This window comes from Octopus bimaculoides, chromosome 9, assembly GCF_046866305.1.
Source record: "Octopus bimaculoides isolate indiv1 chromosome 9, ASM4686630v1, whole genome shotgun sequence".
NCBI lineage: Eukaryota > Metazoa > Mollusca > Cephalopoda > Octopoda > Octopodidae > Octopus > Octopus bimaculoides.
Window position 1 is genome coordinate 49,625,307 of NC_142936.1, and position 18,781 is coordinate 49,644,087.

At 35.3% G+C, this 18,781-nt stretch overlaps 1 protein-coding gene across 18 annotated transcripts in view; it reads right to left on the bottom strand.

Annotated features, from left to right (window-relative positions):
- LOC106868354 (N-acetylated-alpha-linked acidic dipeptidase 2) overlaps nucleotides 1-18,781 on the bottom strand; it is a 1,035,601-nt gene that overhangs the window by 62,220 nt on the left and 954,600 nt on the right. For all 18 annotated transcript variants that reach the window (XM_052970680.2, XM_052970677.2, XM_089357530.1 and 15 more), the window contains 4 exons: nucleotides 7,927-8,022; nucleotides 5,963-6,048; nucleotides 4,459-4,581; nucleotides 1,521-1,603 (listed from right to left, as the gene is read on the bottom strand). In XM_052970680.2, coding sequence (XP_052826640.1) covers nucleotides 1,521-1,603; nucleotides 4,459-4,581; nucleotides 5,963-6,048; nucleotides 7,927-8,022 — 388 coding nt within the window. The remainder of the gene's footprint in view (nucleotides 1-1,520; nucleotides 1,604-4,458; nucleotides 4,582-5,962; nucleotides 6,049-7,926; nucleotides 8,023-18,781) is intronic.

Sequence of the window (18,781 nt, forward strand, 5' to 3'; positions counted from 1 at the left end):
CATGACTGCAGTCTAACAATGGAAACAAGTAAAAGATAAAAGATCTATTAACAGAGCAAGAAAATTCTGGAATGTTGTTGAGAAGTTTGCTTTACAACCTCATGGTTTCAGGGCCAGTCATACTGTATGACAGCTTGACTCCTATTATAGCCAGAGGTTGACTAATGCCATGAAAGTAAATTTGGTAGACAAAAACCATGTGAAAGCTGGTGATATATATAGGTGTGCGCGTGTGTGTGTGTGAAGGCACATGGCTTAGTGGTTACGGCATTTGGTTCATGATCGTAAGGTCATGAGTTCGGTTCTTGGGTGGTGCGTTGTGTCCTTGAGTAAGACACTTTTTTTCACAATACTCCAGTTCACTCAGCTGCAAAAATGAGTAGTATCTGTATTTCAAAGGGCCAGACTCGTCACATTCTGTGTCAAGCTGAATCACCCTCAGAATTATGTTAAGTATACACATGTCTGTGGAGTGTTCAGCCACTTGCATGGTTAATTTCATGAGCAGGCTGTTCTGTTGATCGGATCAACTGGAACCCTTATCATCATAAGCAACAGAGTGCCAGTTACATATATATATATATATATATATATATATATAGTGGAGGTGCAATGGCCCAGTGGTTAGGGCTGCGGACTCGTGGTCATAGGATTGCGGTTTCGATTCCCAGACCGGGCGTTGTGAGTGTTTATTGGGCGAAAACACCTAAAGCTCCACGAGGCTCTGGCAGGGGATGGTGGCGAACCCTGTTGTACGCTTTCACCACAACTTTCTCTCACTCTTACTTCCTGTTTCTGTTGTGCCTGTAATTCAAAGGGTCAGCCTTGTCACACTGTCATGCTGAATATCCCCAAGAACTACGTTAAGGGTACACGTGTCTGTGGAGTGCTCAGTCACTTGCACATTAATTTCACGAGCAGGCTGTTCCGTTGATCGGATCAACTGGAACCCTCGACGTCGTAAGTGACGGAGTGCCAACAACAACATATATATATATATATAAGTGTACATGTGGTGTGTGTTTATCTCTTACTATTTGATAATCATTTTTTGTTTGTGTTCCTGTAACTTTATTTAACAAAAAGAAATTGATGAAATAAGTATCAAACTCGAAATAAAGAGTGGGTTCAAACTGATCATTTAAGTGCTTTAAGGCAGTGCCCCAGCATGGCCACAATCCAGTGACTGAAACCGTTAAAGGAGTAAATAGCTGTTGGTGTCATCAAATCTAAAGTGACACACTTCCATTCATTTCCTAATAGTTCATATTTCTCTCTGATATCGAGTCATTAAACAACAGTGAAATCATCAATGATTGTGTTGCTTAGCAACAGAAATATTGCTGACACTGCAACATTTTCCTTTCAACATATCTACCTAATATTTCATATTTGAAATATAATCTCTGCTCTGTAATTAAAGTTTCCAAATAAACTGAGTTAATTGGAAATTATAAAAATAACCGAAATCTCTGAAATGCTGATGCCACTGATAGATAAGGATTTAAGAATCCACTCACCTGAACCCATTCATAGGCTCCAATATGCCCATATTTGGTAGCATCCCATAATGCAAAGATGATAGTTCGTCGTGGTCTCCAGTCTAAAACAGAAAAGAAAATATATGAACCAATATTTGGATGAAAGTTTTATGTAAAATTCTCTTTAAGTGATTTTTCTGAAGGGAAAGGTATAAGACCTAAATCTTAGGAGATGTATAGCATTATCCTTGGTGTATGAGTTAAGGGTGGGGACTGACTAGAGTGGGGGTTGATAATGATGAGGTCAACAAGGGTTGGGTTGACAAGGGTTAGGTCGACAAGTGTGAGGATGAAAAGGGTTGCATTGTTAAGGTTGGGATTGATAAGGTGAATTAATAAGGGTAAGGTTGATAAGAGTGGAGTTGAAAAAGATAAGGTTTTGGAGAGTAGAAAGTTAACAGAAGGCAAGAAAACGTGTGTATGAAAGAGGGAGGACTTTGGTAACAGAAATGTAATTGGAGTGACATAAATTCAGAGGCAAGAATAAACAAATTGCTTTGATTTCAACTGTGATGATGACTGTTATATTTTGAGAAGCACTTAATGCCATGGCAATGGAATAGCTAAAGAAAGCATGCAATAAATCAACTGAGATTCTTCTGATGTGCTCTAAGGTATCAAGGATTCAATGAACGAGGTTAACTTAAACTACATCATTATTGAGCATATATTGAGAATCAGCTGCTTATCTAAGGTAAAAATGCTGACAACTGATAGGTTATGAATAAAATTATATTTCTTGCAGAGATAAATGATAATCCAATTAAAAGAACAAATACTAATTATTGTGTATGTTGACCTTCAGATTTGAGTCTCACAGAAGCAATGACAAGTGACCGAGACTTCTTGAGAATTGCTGTCCTTGAGAAGATGTGTTAAGCTAAGTGGAATTGAGGTCATGGTCAGTGCTGGTGATGTGTGAAAGGCAGCCAGGCAGGTGACACTAAAAGGCACCTGTGCCAGTGACATGTAAAAAGGTCCAATGACAGTCTCATGTAAAAGACACCCAGTACACTCTGAGGTGGTTGGTGTTAGGAAGGGCATCCAACCGTAAAAATCAGACCAAAACAGACTGGAGTCTGGTGCAGTTCTCTGGCTTACCATCTCTAGTCAAACTGTCTAACCTATGCCAATATAGAAAACAGACATTAAATAATGATGACAATGATGATAGATAGAAACCAACCCCCACCAAAGATAAAAAAAGTTAAATCTCACAGCATACAGTTTATCAGTATGCAATGCTGAGTTCAGTTATTTTCATAGGTTTTGTGTGCAACAGACCAGAATACATTCTAGAGGGAGATTTATCTTGCATCCATATACTTGTAACACTATAAAAACCAGAGATTTTGGATTCTTATGGTTGGTAATGAAAAAAAAAAAACAAAAAAAAAAACAACCAATTAACTATGGTGGACAACTTATCAGAGGAACCCTCATAATGTTCACCTACCTAAGACTGCTAATCTTTGCATCTAGAATATACTTTAGTCCAAGTAAATGATAAAATTTCACAAAGCTTAACTATGACTACTCCTGACCCTGCCTACATGAGCACACAGTACATACATGTAAACACAATTTCTAGTTTATTTTCAGTAAATAGTTGTCTGTCTGATAGTTTAAGCCATAATGATTGATTCAGCATTAATCTCCACTCCATCTCTTCTACAATACTTTTAGTTCATTTTAATGTTTTGTGTTATCAACCATCAGTCTTATACCAACTTCGCCTGACTTTTCTCTCTCCCTCTCACATCCATTAGAAGGCATTTCAACTATACAACTATATTCTTATGGAATTCACTCCTTTTTCTCTTACTCTTACTTGTTTCAGACATTAGACTATGGTCATGCTGGGGCACTATTTTGAAGAGTTTTTAGTCAAATGAATCAACCCTAGTTCTTATTTTTGTGAAACCTGGTACTTATTCTATAGGTTTCTTTTTACCGAACTACTAAGATGTGGGGATGTAAACACCAACACAGGTTGTCAAGCTGTGGTGGGGGACAAACATAAACACAAACACACACATATACATCTACATATATATACACACACACATGATGGGCGTCTTTCAGTTTCTGTCTACAAAGTCCATTCACAAGGCTTTGGTTGTCCTGAAGCTATAGTAGAAGACACTTGCCCAAGTTGCTACACAGCGGGACTGAACTCAGAACCGTGTGGTTGGGAAGCAAGTTTTTTACCACACAGCCACACCTTGATTACATTTTCTTATGAATTATAGACATTCAAAAGTTCAAACAAAACACACTCTGTATTTTTAACCTTAACCAACTGTCTCTATCTTAAAGAAACAAGGCCAAGAAAGACTGTGGTAACAGCAACTTAGAAAATAAAAATAAAACATTTAATATTTTTTCTATATTTCTTCAAAACATTTTGAAATACCTGCTGACATACCAGCTTCCCATGGGATTTCAAATACTGATTTCAGATATAAGTATAAGGCCTTATATTTGAGAAGAATATGACCGATTATATTACACCCAGTACTTGAGCAGTACATTATTCAAGTACTGGAGTTGATGAATAAGAAGCCTGTATCACCCTATATAAAGAGAAAGACACAGTGGATATTGTACACTGAGATATTCATGAAAATGGTGGGATGTTCACGACTGGAATGTCACTGATCAAAAGTGTGCTCAGATACGAACAACCTGGGACTATATAACAATAGCTAGTTATTGAAATTCTCTTATTTATCTTAAATGGCATGAAAAAAAGTGAGAAAAATGTAGGACACAGTTTCATTCCTTTCCTTGTTCAGCTAAGAATAAAAATAAATGACAACAATTGGATACAAAATTTCTTTGATATTCTGTGATGAAAGTAAAAAACAAAAGGACAAAAAAAAAAGCAAACAAAGAATAAAAAGCCAATACCAACCTTCTTTTTTCATAACATTGGAGAACGACTTGACCAATTCCATTAGGATGGCATAGCCACTGCCTGAGTCTACTGCCCCCTGAGTCCATGAATCAACATGAGCACCAACAATAATGTATTTATCTGCAAGAGGGTTTAAAAAAAAAAAAGAGAGAATAAATTATAAATTATTACAGTAATGTCTGAGAGAATATCTGCAGGGCATTTATGGTTTCTTTCCAAAGTTAGGATGTAGGGTTCTAGCAGGACTAAAACTGCCATAACTATAAATTTCGCTGCTAAAATCTTGAACAGACTTTCTACTCTGCTGAGTTACTGTACAAGTTTAGTATAATGCCAAAGTGGTTGAAGCCCATCCATTTCAAGTCAATTTGTCAAACTAGAAAGATGGAGGTATTTTACAAGGAGCGTAAGAGACCGAAAGTCCTTCATCATTTTTGCTAGTTGAATGGACTGGTACAATGTGACATAGAGTGTATTCCTCAAGAACAATGCATCAACCAGTCCAGGAATTGAAACCACAATCTCATAATCATGAGTGCAACACTCTAACCACTGAGCCATATGCCCAGAAACTGAATAATTATCACTGCTCAATCTAATCTATACAATGAACAACTATTTTCTTACAAACTGTCAGTTAATTTAATTCGCTAGAGCATGATGTAAATTAGTGTTATGATAAGTAGTATTTTACAAGCGTTGTAAGAGACAACAATTTAAGGCCCAAAACTTTTTTCCATAATATCAGCACTTATTCATTTCTGCTGATGCTCTGCTACATTTTTCGTGGAAAGTTATAGGAGAGAATTGGATCTAATTATCGTCCATGGAACTCTCTGTGGATATGAGTTTGGGAACTAGTACAAACTCATGAGACAGAAATCAGGTACTTTATTCTTTATTAGTGCTCTGATTCTTCCTGACTAATTCTTTATTTTTAAAATGGGGATTGGATCTTTCAAATCTGAAATCGTAAGATAGCTTATCCCATAAAGTGGATATGATGACCATATACAGAATTGTTCATTAAACCTTTAACGTTTAACTGACCATATCTGGCCCAGATGTTCTATCTGTTTTATGTTCAAACTGGCCAGATCTGACCTCTCAATTATCCAACAATGGTATTCTAAAGATAAACAATCACATCATCAAAATTCCAAATCTGTGAATAAATCTGAGAATAAATGACCATTACATTTAATGATTTAATAGTCATTTCTTCTAAACACAAAATGAGCCTCTAAGTAGTTGTTGCTCCACTAGCTAGAAATAGAGCACATCTCTCACAAAACATTACAGCCTATCATCTTAAACAAAACAAGACATTAGATAATGTGGCCCTAAATATATTGTCTAAAAAATTTTTAAAGAGAGATGGTCACAGTTGGAAAGCTGATTGTAAACAAGCGCAAATAGAAGATTAGGGGTGGGGGTTAAACAACAAGAGCAACAACAACCAGAACACAAAAGAAGAAAAAATCTTAAAACAACAACAGACCTTTCTCATACTTTCCTCGGATCACCCCAATAATATTACTAATATCTCTTCTTGATCTTTGGTTGTTTACTGTTAAGTTCACAATCCTGCAATAAAACAACAAGAATGCTAAACCAGAAACAAGAAAACAGTGTTTATAAATATAAATATATTTTAAATTAAATCCAATACAAGGAAAATAGGGATGGAAACATCCAATCTTTCACTGGCTCAACTGTTTAATACCCAATTTAATAGAGAAAAACTTTACAATTCACATGGGTATATATTACATTTATAAAAATGAAACGAAAATGGAGATATGCAGCTGTCAATTCAAAAATTAAAATTTATTAACATATATCATATCATATTCTTATAATAATATAATATAATAAATAATAAACATTAAATACAAATTACATACAATTGTTTCGATTCTTACCCATAATAAATGTGTCTGTCTGTCTATGTAGTATGTATGTATGCATCTATCTATCTGTCTGTCTGTCTGTCTATATATATATATATATATATATATATATATGTTTTAATATTTCACCGGAGCATTGCAATACTAATAACCTGTTAGAGACCTAAGTGTAAGTATGCTTCTGAATGAAGTATTAGTTGAGTACAGATTGGTAATAAGAAAAAGATGACAAAGGAATAAGGTAATTGTTTATTCCTTTGTCATTTATATATGTTGGCACACTGTTGGTTATGATGACAAGGGTTCTAGTTGATCTGGTCAACAGAACAGCCTGCTTATGAATTTAATGTGCAAGTGGCTGAGCAAACCACAAACACGACATGTGTACCCTTAACATTGTTCTCAGGGAGATTCAACGTGACACAAAATGTGATAAAGCAGACCCTTTGAAATACCAGTATTACACATTTTTGCCAGCTGAGTGGACTGGAGCAACATGAAATAAAGTTTTTTGCTCAAGTGACACAACGCGCCACTGAGAATTGATCTCATGACTTTACAATCATGAGCTGAATACCCTAACTACTAAACCACATGCCTTTGGACTTGGTGGCAGCAGATCAGTTGAGGCAACTGGTGCAGGTGGAAACATACCCTCATGTTTGGCTAGAAAAACATGATACAGAGCAAACATCCACTATGATGTTTTAAGGATAAACACCAAATTAGCAGGCAATGCAAAGTTTTGAGGACCCATTAAACATTTTGCTAATCTATTACATTCTTATTCAGTCTCAGTTGTCTTATCTTTATTCTGCAACTGGGGATATTGTTCTTGAACAAGAGAGTGAGTCTGACATGTGCACAGCTCCACTTCACTTTAAAAAAAAAAAACTTGTGTTAGTCTGTAATATGCATATGCATGCGCGCGCGCACACACACACAGCTTAAGTTCTGAATTTACACACTTGCTCAAACAGCAGCTTAATGCAGTGTCATGAATTGTTCCATTGTCAATGATGGCATTGTAGCCTCTTATTTCATTGGCTAAAGCAGACCATGTTAATTGCCCATAAGAATGCTCATTTCTTGCAGTAAAGAAACATTTGTCATATAGGGACACAAATTTACTTGGTTTGGTGTTGGAAATCTTGTAGCCGAATTTAGGTAAATTAGAGGTAATTAACATAAAAAGCTAATTCCATACACACACACACTATATTCATACATATACACATAAATACATATATGCATTGTTTCACATCTGCTTTATTTTTCCATGCTAAGAAGAGTTAATCAGCCTATCGGCTCTACAAATATAAATATATAAACATGATATATTAAGACAGATATTATTGAAGTCAAATGGTCTGACTAGTGCTAATAAGTTCAACTGTGATTTATAAATGGTGGCATTTATTGTTTCAATGAAGCAAACAGTACTTTGCTTTACTGCACAATATTCTGGTTGCAACATAAAATCTATGTTTTCTGAAATATCTGAAACTCAAACCAAGAAACTAATCAATAATTCATTGAAAACTCTACAAACCTGTTGTTTCTAGGTTCTGTATAACCAGGCCCAGTACTGTAAGAGATGTTAAGTCCTCCAAGCCAATGTGCTCCCAAATTGTTGCCCGTCAGATCCCTACAGACAAAAATAAAATGAAATATTGTAATAAAATATAGGAAATCAAACATCATATGAAACTTTCTCAAGCACTCGTCTTTCTCTCCCTCCCTCACACTACCACTGGGGTATTTTATACAGGACACACACATACATGCATTTGATGATGTGAAGAACTTATTAGTTGATCATGAAATAATTAATTTCTAAAGTCTTAATTAAATATATATATATATAAACAAGAGGAAAAGTGCCAATAATAAATGACTTTTTGTCTTCATTTGGTAAATATGTAAATGGTGAATATATAGAGATTTAATGTTACTCAGAATCTGCTAGTAAGAATATGAAGGTATGCATTATTGTTGCTATTGGGTATTCATCTGAGGATGGTAAATATGGGTAACAGGATTTTTGTACAGGTTTTATTCAGCCCCTTCATATACTGACGTTTTAGGGCCTCTACTAGATCTGTCTACTTTATAACATCATCAACTTTTCAACATCCACATTTTCATGCTTGCTTAGTTCAGACAGAGTCTTTGAGGCAAATTTTCTGTAGTCAGATGTTTTTCCAGTAACCAACTCTTGCCTATTTCCAAGTAAAGTAATATCAATCTAAGGACCTTCTTTCGATAAAAGACTGCAAATAAATGACACTACTTGTATGAAGGTGAATATTATTTACAACTATAATGTGATGCCAAGACAAGGATGCACAAACACACACACATTTACATTTAAATATATATATATATTGAGTTATCCCATAAATAATGCAGTTTTTTTTAAACTTCTTTTATTTTTCAAAACTAAGATAAACAAAGTTTTTTTTTAATCTAAAATATACTCTCTTTCATTTTCTACAATGCTCTTCCATCTCTCTGGTAGACTTGCAAGGCCCCTCTTCTAAAATTCACTTCTCTGTGATGAAAAATACTCCTCCAGTACTGTTCTGACCTCGTCTAAAGAGTTCATATTTTTTCCATCAAAATGATTTTGAAGACTGCAGAATAAATGACAATCAGATGGGGCAATGTCTGGCGAATATGGTAGGTGGGGCATCGTTTCCCATTCAAACTGCTCCAGCATTTGGAATGTCGTCCTCACTATATCTGGCCGAACAACTTTCATCTTGAAACCAAAGATGGTTGTTTTCCTTCTAGCACTGACTTGAATGACCAAATCCAAGTTTCTCTGCTAGTTCCTCAACAGTTATGATGGGATTTTGTTCCACGAGGGTTTGCAGGATGTCCTTGTTGAGCTCTACAGATCTTCCAGGGTGACACTTGTTTTCTAGGCTGTACTTTCCGGCTCAGAGTTTCTGGAACCACTGTTGACACTGGCTTACACTTATTGTCCAATCTCCATATACTGTATTCCTTGCACTTTCCATTGTGTTGTAGAAACTCCATAAGATGTACCCAGTGTAAGCTATGGACATATAAGAGGTGCAGCAATATCAAAGGAAGGCTAACTGGGAAGATAGTTTTTGTGTGTGGAAAATGCTCAGGAGCTATAAACACTGAAAATGTGCAGAGAACAGCTTCTGTCACATTCCAGGGGAAAAAAAAAACTACAAGTAGTTGATAGCTTCTGTTACCTAGGTAACCAAGTCAGTAGTGGGGTTGGATGCTCTGAAAGTGTAACTGCTAGAATAAGAATAACCCGGGCAAAGTTCAGAGAGTTCCTATCTCTGCTGGTGACAAAGGGCCTCTCGCTCAGAGTAAAAGGTAGACTGTATGATGCATATGTGCAAACAACCATGCTACATGGCAGTGAAACATAGGCCGTGACTGCTGAGGACATGCGTAAGCTTGCAAGGAATGAAGTCAGTATGCTCCGCTGGATGTGTAATGTCAGTGTGCATACACGATAAAGAGTGTAAGTGCCCTGAGAGAAAAGTTGGACTTAAGAAGCATCAGATGTGGTGTACAAGAGAGACGACTGTGCTGGTATGGTCACGTGTTACGAATGGATGAGGATAGCTGTGTGAAAATGTGTCACACCCTAGCAGTTGAGGAAACTTGTGGAATAGGTAGATCCAGGAAGACCTGGGATGAGGTGGTGAAGCACAACCTTCCAGCATTGAGCCTCACCGAGGCAATGAAAAGTGACCGAGACCTTTGGAGATATGCTGTGCTTGAGAAGACCTGGCAAGCCAAGTGAGACCATAACTGTGGCCTATGCCAGTGCTGTATAACCAGTTCATTTAAGAGCACCCTTCAATCATTGGACAATAAACTACGTTTGCGAAGACCTGTTGAGGCAAGTGAAATCGTTGTCATGGCTGATGACAGTACCACCTGATTGGCAGTGGAACGTTAAAAGCACCATTCGAGCGTGATCGTTGCCAGTGCTGCCAGACTAGCTCCTGTGCAGGTGGCACGTAAAAAGCACCATTTGAGTGTGTCTGATGCCAGTACTACCTGAATGGCTCTCATGCCGGTGGCACGTAAAAGCATCCACTACACTGTCAGAGTGGTTGGCGTTAGGAAGGGTGTCCAGCTGTAGAAATTTTGCCAGATCAGATTGGGGTCTGGTGCAGCCTTCTGGCTTGCCAGCCCTCAGTCAAACCATCCAACCCATGCCAGCATGGAAAGCGGACATTAAACGACGACGATGATGATGATACACATTACAGTACCTTAAATTTGAAACTTCCTTCAAATATACCTAAAGAGTGTGTTACAGCTGACATTTACAACCTTTACCTAATAGTTTTAAAAGCTTTAGAGTGTATACATACATACATACATATATATATATATATATATATATATATATATATATATAATATATATATATACACACACACATGCATGTACAAATACACACACACACATATATACACACACACCCATATATATATATATATATATATATATATATATATATATATATATATATATATATATACATACATGTATATATATACACATGTACACACACATACATATATATACCTTCACACAACACACACACACATATATATATATGTATGTATATTACAACTGTTATAATAAGAGACATATAATAACTTAATAGCTTGTATGTATAGATACGTTCACTTCCACTGTTACAAGGTCACAAATGAACAGTAAAACCTGCAATTCAGCCTAAAGATATAACTGAATTTAAAGAACACAAATTAGACTTTAAGTAACTCTAAATGCTATACAATTTAAATAGCTTACTGAAATATTCACAGCTTTATTTCCTGATTACAGAACTTATTTGCTGATTTTTAAAGACGTATACCATCTCATAAAAATTTTACTAACTCCTTTAGAGATTTCATCTGAATACAAAAGTTTGACAGATGTGGTTGTGGAGTAAGAAGTTTGCTTCTCAGATACATGGATCTAGGTTCAGTCCTGCTGCATGGCACCAAGAACAAGTGTCTTCTACTATACCCTCAAGCCAATCAAAGCCTTGTGAGTGGATGTGGTAGACAGAAACTGAAAGAAAACCATCATATATATGTGTCTATGTGTGCGTGTGTCCCTCATCACCACTTCACAGCCAGTGTCGGTGTGTTTATGTCTCCCACTAAGTAGTTTGGCAAAGGAGACCAACAGAGTAAGTGCTAGGCTTAAAAAAAAGTACTGGAGATCAGTCATTGGACTAAAATTTCTTCAAGGTGGTGCCCCAGCATGATCACAGTCTAATAATTGAAACAAGTAAAAGATAAGTGGTAAAAGATAACAGCTTAATTTTAAATCAATGCTAATTAAAAGAAAAAAAAAAAAAAAGCATTGATTTGGAATTGAAACCACACCATTTTCATATCAGAGAGGAAATGTTATACTCTATCCATCTACCTAGATATACATGCAAAATAGCTAATAAACAATGTGATGGCAAGCATTTGACTGTGTGTACAGCTGTAACTGTCCATCCATCTAGATGTGCACACTGTAACTGCCTGCTGTGGATTGATTCTTTGCTGCTATTACTAACTTAGGACATAAAACTGTGAAACTGTAAATCTTGATATGTGTCTGTGTGTGTGCATGTGCACCCACATATAAAGACACAGAACATATATAAAAAGTGAGATATATATAATCATAAAAGTAGCATGAGGAAAGTGGGAAGAGAAAGTTGGAAGGAGAATTGGTCAAATAGAATTAAAACTTAAAAAAGAAGATAGAGGAAAATAAAGATGAAGCATCAAGGTTAGTTATGGAACATGAGAGAAATGAATAAAGTGTGTGTGTGTGTGTGTGTGTGTGTGTGTGTGTATGAGAACTAAAAATTCAGTGACAGCTTTTCTTAGATATGTCAATGACAGCATCTCTTAGATGTATGAAAAGGAAAGATGCAAATAATCTCTCTGTAATGTTCATAATAAAATGTGATTGATAAAATAAGAATTGGTCAATAAGATGATTGAGTTTATTCACCTGACTACCCCCCCCCCCCGCCATCCCACTCTCCTTTACATAACAAGCCTTGTGAGTAGATGCATATATATAGTTGTGTGTGAATAAGTATATATTTATAAATGGAAATATATACTGCTAGAAAGACATACATTATCAGGTACAAAGAAATATCCAGACTTGGGGTAATAATTGGGATAACTACTACTACTACTACTACTACTACTACTACTACTACTACTACTACTACTACTACTACTGCTGCTGCTCCCCCCCCCCTGCTAATAACAACAAGAGCAATCCTTTCTACTATAGGCACAAGGCCCAAAATTTGAGGGGAGGGGACTAGTTGGTCACATTGGCCCCACTGCTCAACTGCTACTTATTTCATTGATTCCCAAGAGGATGAAAGGAAAGGTCAACCTCAGCGGAATTTGAACTCGGAACGTAAAGGCAGACGAAATGCCACTAAGCATTTTGCCCAGTATACTAATGGTTCTGCCAGCCTTGTTGTCTTAATAATAATAATAATCCTTTCTATTAAAGACACAAAACCTGAAATTTTGGGAGCAGGAACAAGTTGATTATATCAACCCCAGTGTTTCACCAGTACTTGATTTATTGATCCCGAAAGAATGAAAGGCAAAGTCAACCTTGGTGGAGCTTGAACTCAAAATGTAAAGACTGTGGGCATGTTTTGAGGAATTTTAGTTAAACTAATCAAACCTAGTAATTATTTTCTTTTAAAGCCTGGTACTTATTCTATCAGTCCCTTTTGCCAAACTGCTAAGTTATTGGGATGTAAACATTTCAATACAGGTTGTCAAGTGGTGGTGGTGGGAAACACATGCACACATATATGATAAACTTCTTCCAGTTTCTGTCTACCTAATCCACTCATAAGGCTTTGGTCAACCTGAGGTTATTGTAGAAGACACTTGCCCAAGGTGCCATGCAGTGGGAATGAACCCAGAAGCATATATATATATATATATATATATATATATATAATATTAGGGATAAAATCCAAAATTACAGGTAAAAACTCAATTAAAATCAATTTATATGTGACAGTGGATTTTCATTGATGAGTTCATGAACCTTGGTTCTTTTCCCTAATATATATATATATATATATATATATATATATATATATATGCCAGAGAGGTCCATAGGCCAATGAATTTAGAGTCTAAAGAAATGCTGTAAAGCTAAGCACTTTATAGACATGAAACCTTGGGTAATCCCATAAACTGGCCAAATCTATCTTTATCTATATACTTTACTACTTGGAGCGTGTTTCATTTCTGGATTTATGACTTACTGATGATATATATATATATATATATATATATATATATATATATATATAGATGTACATTCATTTCAAACTTAGAAGCAATTTTTTCCTTGCTTTCTTGTACTATTGCTCCCATATATAAGATTGTTCATACAATTATATCCATTCTGCTTATGCACTCTTAAACATATGTAGGTGATGTTGATTGAAATTATCATTCTGTACAGTCTTGTATAATTTTATAAAGATTTCACAACTCTAATACACAAATGAGAGATAAAAGCTCAAACATACACAATAATTTTATACAACCATCATCCTATAGATAATTTATAGGCTTCTCTTTAGATTTCTTTAATTATTACTCTGTATATGCCCCTTCTTACATTTAATAATTTTATATAGCACCAAATTGAATTAATGCATACTTTAAAATACAATCCAGTTTATATCTTTTAATTTATTTATTTAAATAGACATGAGTAATTTATAAATTTTGAGGTTTCCATAAGCATGTTTTTATGCCCATTTTATAAATATTTCCCTTCAGTCTAATTTCCCATACATGTATGATTGCAGTTATATTACCTCCCCATCATTAGCTTTTAGCTTTGTTCATTTAATCTAATTATTGTAAAGTAAGTTTATTTATTTTTCATTAAAATTCACATTACTTATTTATACCTGAGGCTTCTAACAGCTTTCAGTAATTTAATAGTTCTTATTAGCTAATAGAATATTAAAAGACTTGAAGTTTTCATTTACAAAACATTTATTTCAACTTGTAATTCTAATCTACCACTAACCACAAATGAATTTCTTAAGGAGACTTTAAAAATATAAACTTATAATAGGTATGTACTTCTATCAATATATCTCAGCTTTAAAGTGGCAAGGTAGCAGAATTGTCAGCACGCTGGGCAGAATGCTTAGTGGCATTTCGTCCATCTTACATTCTAAGTTCAAATTCCACTGAGGTTGACTTTGCTTTTATCCTTTCGAGTACTGGGGTTGATGTAAAAGACTTGCTGGCCATGTGCCAAAATTTGAAACTAATATGTTATGTTTTTGGGGGTTTGAATATCTCGTTGCCAATAATATTATGACAATGTTGGGATGTGCACAAGGGTGTAGAATAGTATTACCCAAATGAATATTTGGATATGGTTATTTAGAATAACCTTTTGCAGAATTAATATATTTGCTCAGAATGTACTCTGTGCTATGCCAAACATAGTTATGATATTAAACTAACAGGGCAATCCAATATGATTAATCAACACTGTCAACTGCTCACTGTCATCAACTGTTGACTGTCATCTCTGACATTGAAATGTATCAGTCCACTTTTAGTTAGGTGGGGATGGTCAGGATCCTTTCACAATATAATATATATGTTAGCTTAGATTGTTTGACCATGCTGCTCGATTTTCTGAATTGGATCCTGTGTATTGTGTTTTCTTCTCTGAGGATCTGGCAGTGGTGACAACTCATGTTGATTGGCCACAACTGATGAGTAAGAATCTTGCAGAGAAAGGGACTGACTGGGACAGTGCACAGAGAGTTACTCTGAATGAACTGACCAGATACTGACCAATAGTGGATACAGCAATGCACTGCAATGGCACATGCCCCTATACCTGATCTGATCTAATAACAATGCAAACATTTAAATCATGATAGTTACCATGAGAGAAACTCTCATATTGGCTTCTGGGGTGTATAAAAACACCATTATTTACATAGCTAGTGGGAGATAAACCACCTGCAATCCCCATTGCTACCACCAAGACTACCAGATTAAAGTACTTATATGAACCGGAAGGTAATATGAGAGATTCTCTCCTAGCAATTATCATAGTATTTTATGTTCTAACACAACACCCACACTTAAGTGGGGACAAATATTACCTGTTGGCATTAATACTGCTTCTGTCACTAATAAATATTTAAAAAAAAATAAAATCATTGTTAAAGTCAGTCCATTTACAAGCTACCCAGAATTATACTAAGTTACTGTTTTTATCTAACCTTAGAACGATCATTCCCCAATAAACATTCTCATCACTTTTTTTCTTTATATCACTCTCTCTCTCTAAACCTTCCCTTCCACCTGCCCATCTTCTGACCTACATGTTTAACTTTGTAGCTTTTAAACTGGTCATATCTGGCTCAAATATTTTACTGCTCTTATGTTCAAACCATCTAGATCTAGTTTCTCACATCTACCCTGCAATGGCATTCTCAAAAAAAATAATTACATCATCAAAATCTCAAAGTTATAAGAAAGAATATGATAAATTAAGAACAATGTGAATAAATAAGCATTACATTTGATAGAATAATCTGAATGTCAAAGGGTTAATTTGTTTCTTGCTCTTTAGACATTTATTTAGTTTACTATCTCAAATAAAATATAAATTCCTTTCATTGAGAGTTTTCAACAAATTGTAATAAGTGTAGGCATGGCTGTATTGTTAAGATGTTAACTTTCAAACACATGGATTCAAGTTCAGTTTTATTGCTTGGCACTTTGGGCAAGTGCCTTCAACTATATCCCTTGGCTGAACAAAGTCTTGTGAGTGGATTTGGCAGACAGAAAACTGAAAGAAGCTTGTCGTATATATTTGTGTGTATGTTTGTGCCTGTGTTTGACAACTGGTGCTGTTTGCATTGCTGTAACAGTGGTTTAGCAAAAGAAAGTGATACAAGAAGGGCCAGACTAAAAGAAATATGTAATGGAGGTTTGATCCATTTGACTAAAACCCATCAAGGCAGTGCCCCAGCATGGCTGCAGTCCACTAACAGAAACAAGTAAAAGATATAGATGTTTTCGATCTAGTTTGGATTCTTTGCTATCAAATTTGAATTCTTTGCAATCAAATTTGATGGCAAAGAATCCAAACTAGATTGAAAACATCTATAAAAGATATAGGGTGTGTGTGCATGCATGTTTGTGCCTCCTTGTCTTGACATCACATGATAGTTGTAAATGAGTATCACTGCCATATAAGCAGCATCAATCATTTCCAATATTCTGCAAAAGTACATCTAGCTATGGAGAAATATTACCTTGCTTAGAAACAGGTGATGGTTGGTGACATGAAGAGCATCCAGCCAAAGAAAATCTGCCTCAATACACTCCATCAGACCCATGCATGTATGGAAAGGAGGACGTTAAAATGATGACCATGATGTAAAACCCATCATACACACCTGATTTTTATGATAAGGATTTCCTCCTTATTCATAAAAACAAGCTGGCAAAGGTTTTATCACTGACTGAACAAGCCGATATATGAAACTTGAAGTTTTGGCCAACTTAAATTTTCATGATAAATATGACTTGACTCTACTCTTAGTTTACAGTCACACCATCAGCAAATGTTCCCTTTTTATTCTTAAATGGGTTTTAAAATAATAATCTCACTCTAACACTTACAAGTTACAAGTAATTATATACAGTTCTGTTGTTAGTTGGCTTTGAAAAGGCACTGAAATTTTCTGGCTTCTTTAAACTGAGAGCAGAACAGATAAAACAGAGCATAGGATAAATCAATATCAAACTAGAAAACAATTGATGACCTGTTAGGCTTCACACACAAATGATTTAGAGTTTTCATAAAAGAACAAATGTTTAACACAATAACATCAAATTGTATATAAACAAATCAGGCACAGGCATGACTGTCTCATTATGAAATTTGCTTTCCAATTACATGGTTTCAAGTTCAGTTCCATTGTATGACACTTTGGGCATATGTTTTCTACTATAGCTCAGGGCCAACCAAAGCCTTGTGAATGGATCTGGTACCTGGAAACTGAAAGAAGCTCATTGTATTTGTATGTATATGCATGTGTGCATATGTGTGTTTGTGTTACTTTGTCGTGACATCACATGATAGAAGTAAAGGAGTATCATTGTCATACAAATGGTGTTTCTGTGAAAAGTAAAGGGTTGGTGACAAGAAGGGTATCTAGTCATAGAAAACCTGCCTCAATGAATTCCATCTGAGGCAAGGAAGTATGGAAAAGTGGAAGATGATGATGTATATAATCAAATAAGACTAAATCAGAAAGAACAAAAATATCATAAAACTATTGACTTTCTTGCACTTTATCATACTTTATACTTAAAAACTTGAAAGAAAGGTAGACTGGCAAATATATCACATGCATGATATGTGTAAAATGTAATCCAGAGTCTGATAGAATTGTGAATTATCTGTTTATTAGAAAGACTAACTCTAAAAGTTCTTGTATGAAAATAGAGAATTTAAAAGAATTTTGTCGCTCAACATAAAAGCATTCCTCAAAGTCCTTCTGTTGTTTAAGTACCATTAATATTCTTCCAAATCAGATTAACAGGGTTTTATAGTCAACTTTAATTTATTTTGAAATTTGCCTTAGGAAATTACTCATTTCCTTTCCCTGAGATCTACCTGTGTGACCATTCAACCTTGTTTATCAGTACAGATTTATTTATAGGTTGGGAAAAAGAAAAGGTCAAAATATTCCATTCCTACTTGATATCCAATGAAGATAAAAGGAACAGAATTCTTCAAGCATTGGATCATGTATCACTGATATTTCAAAGACCTATTTCGGTGTTTACCACTTTTTCTCTCTCTCTCACATTCATTCATACACATCCTTATATGCACCTATTTATACATTCACACACATATATGTCCATATGTACATATGTATCATGATATATATATATATATATATATATACACACACACACACACAGATTTATGTTCACAGACACACATATGTATATATCATCATCATAATTATTTAGCATCTATTTTCCTTGATGGCATGGGTTAGATGGTTTGATTGGTACTCGTAACATTAGGGTCCATTCTGTTTTGGCTTGGTTTCTATGACTGGATGCCCTTCCTAACACCAACTGGGTGTCTTTTACATATATGTATGTAGTTATTTAATTTTATTTCAAGATTTCTTAACAATGATGCAGGAGTGGCTGTGTGGTAAGTAGCTTGCTTACCAACCACATGGGCAAGTGTCTTCTACTATAACCTCGGGCCGACCAAAGCCTTGTGAGTGGATTTGGTAGATG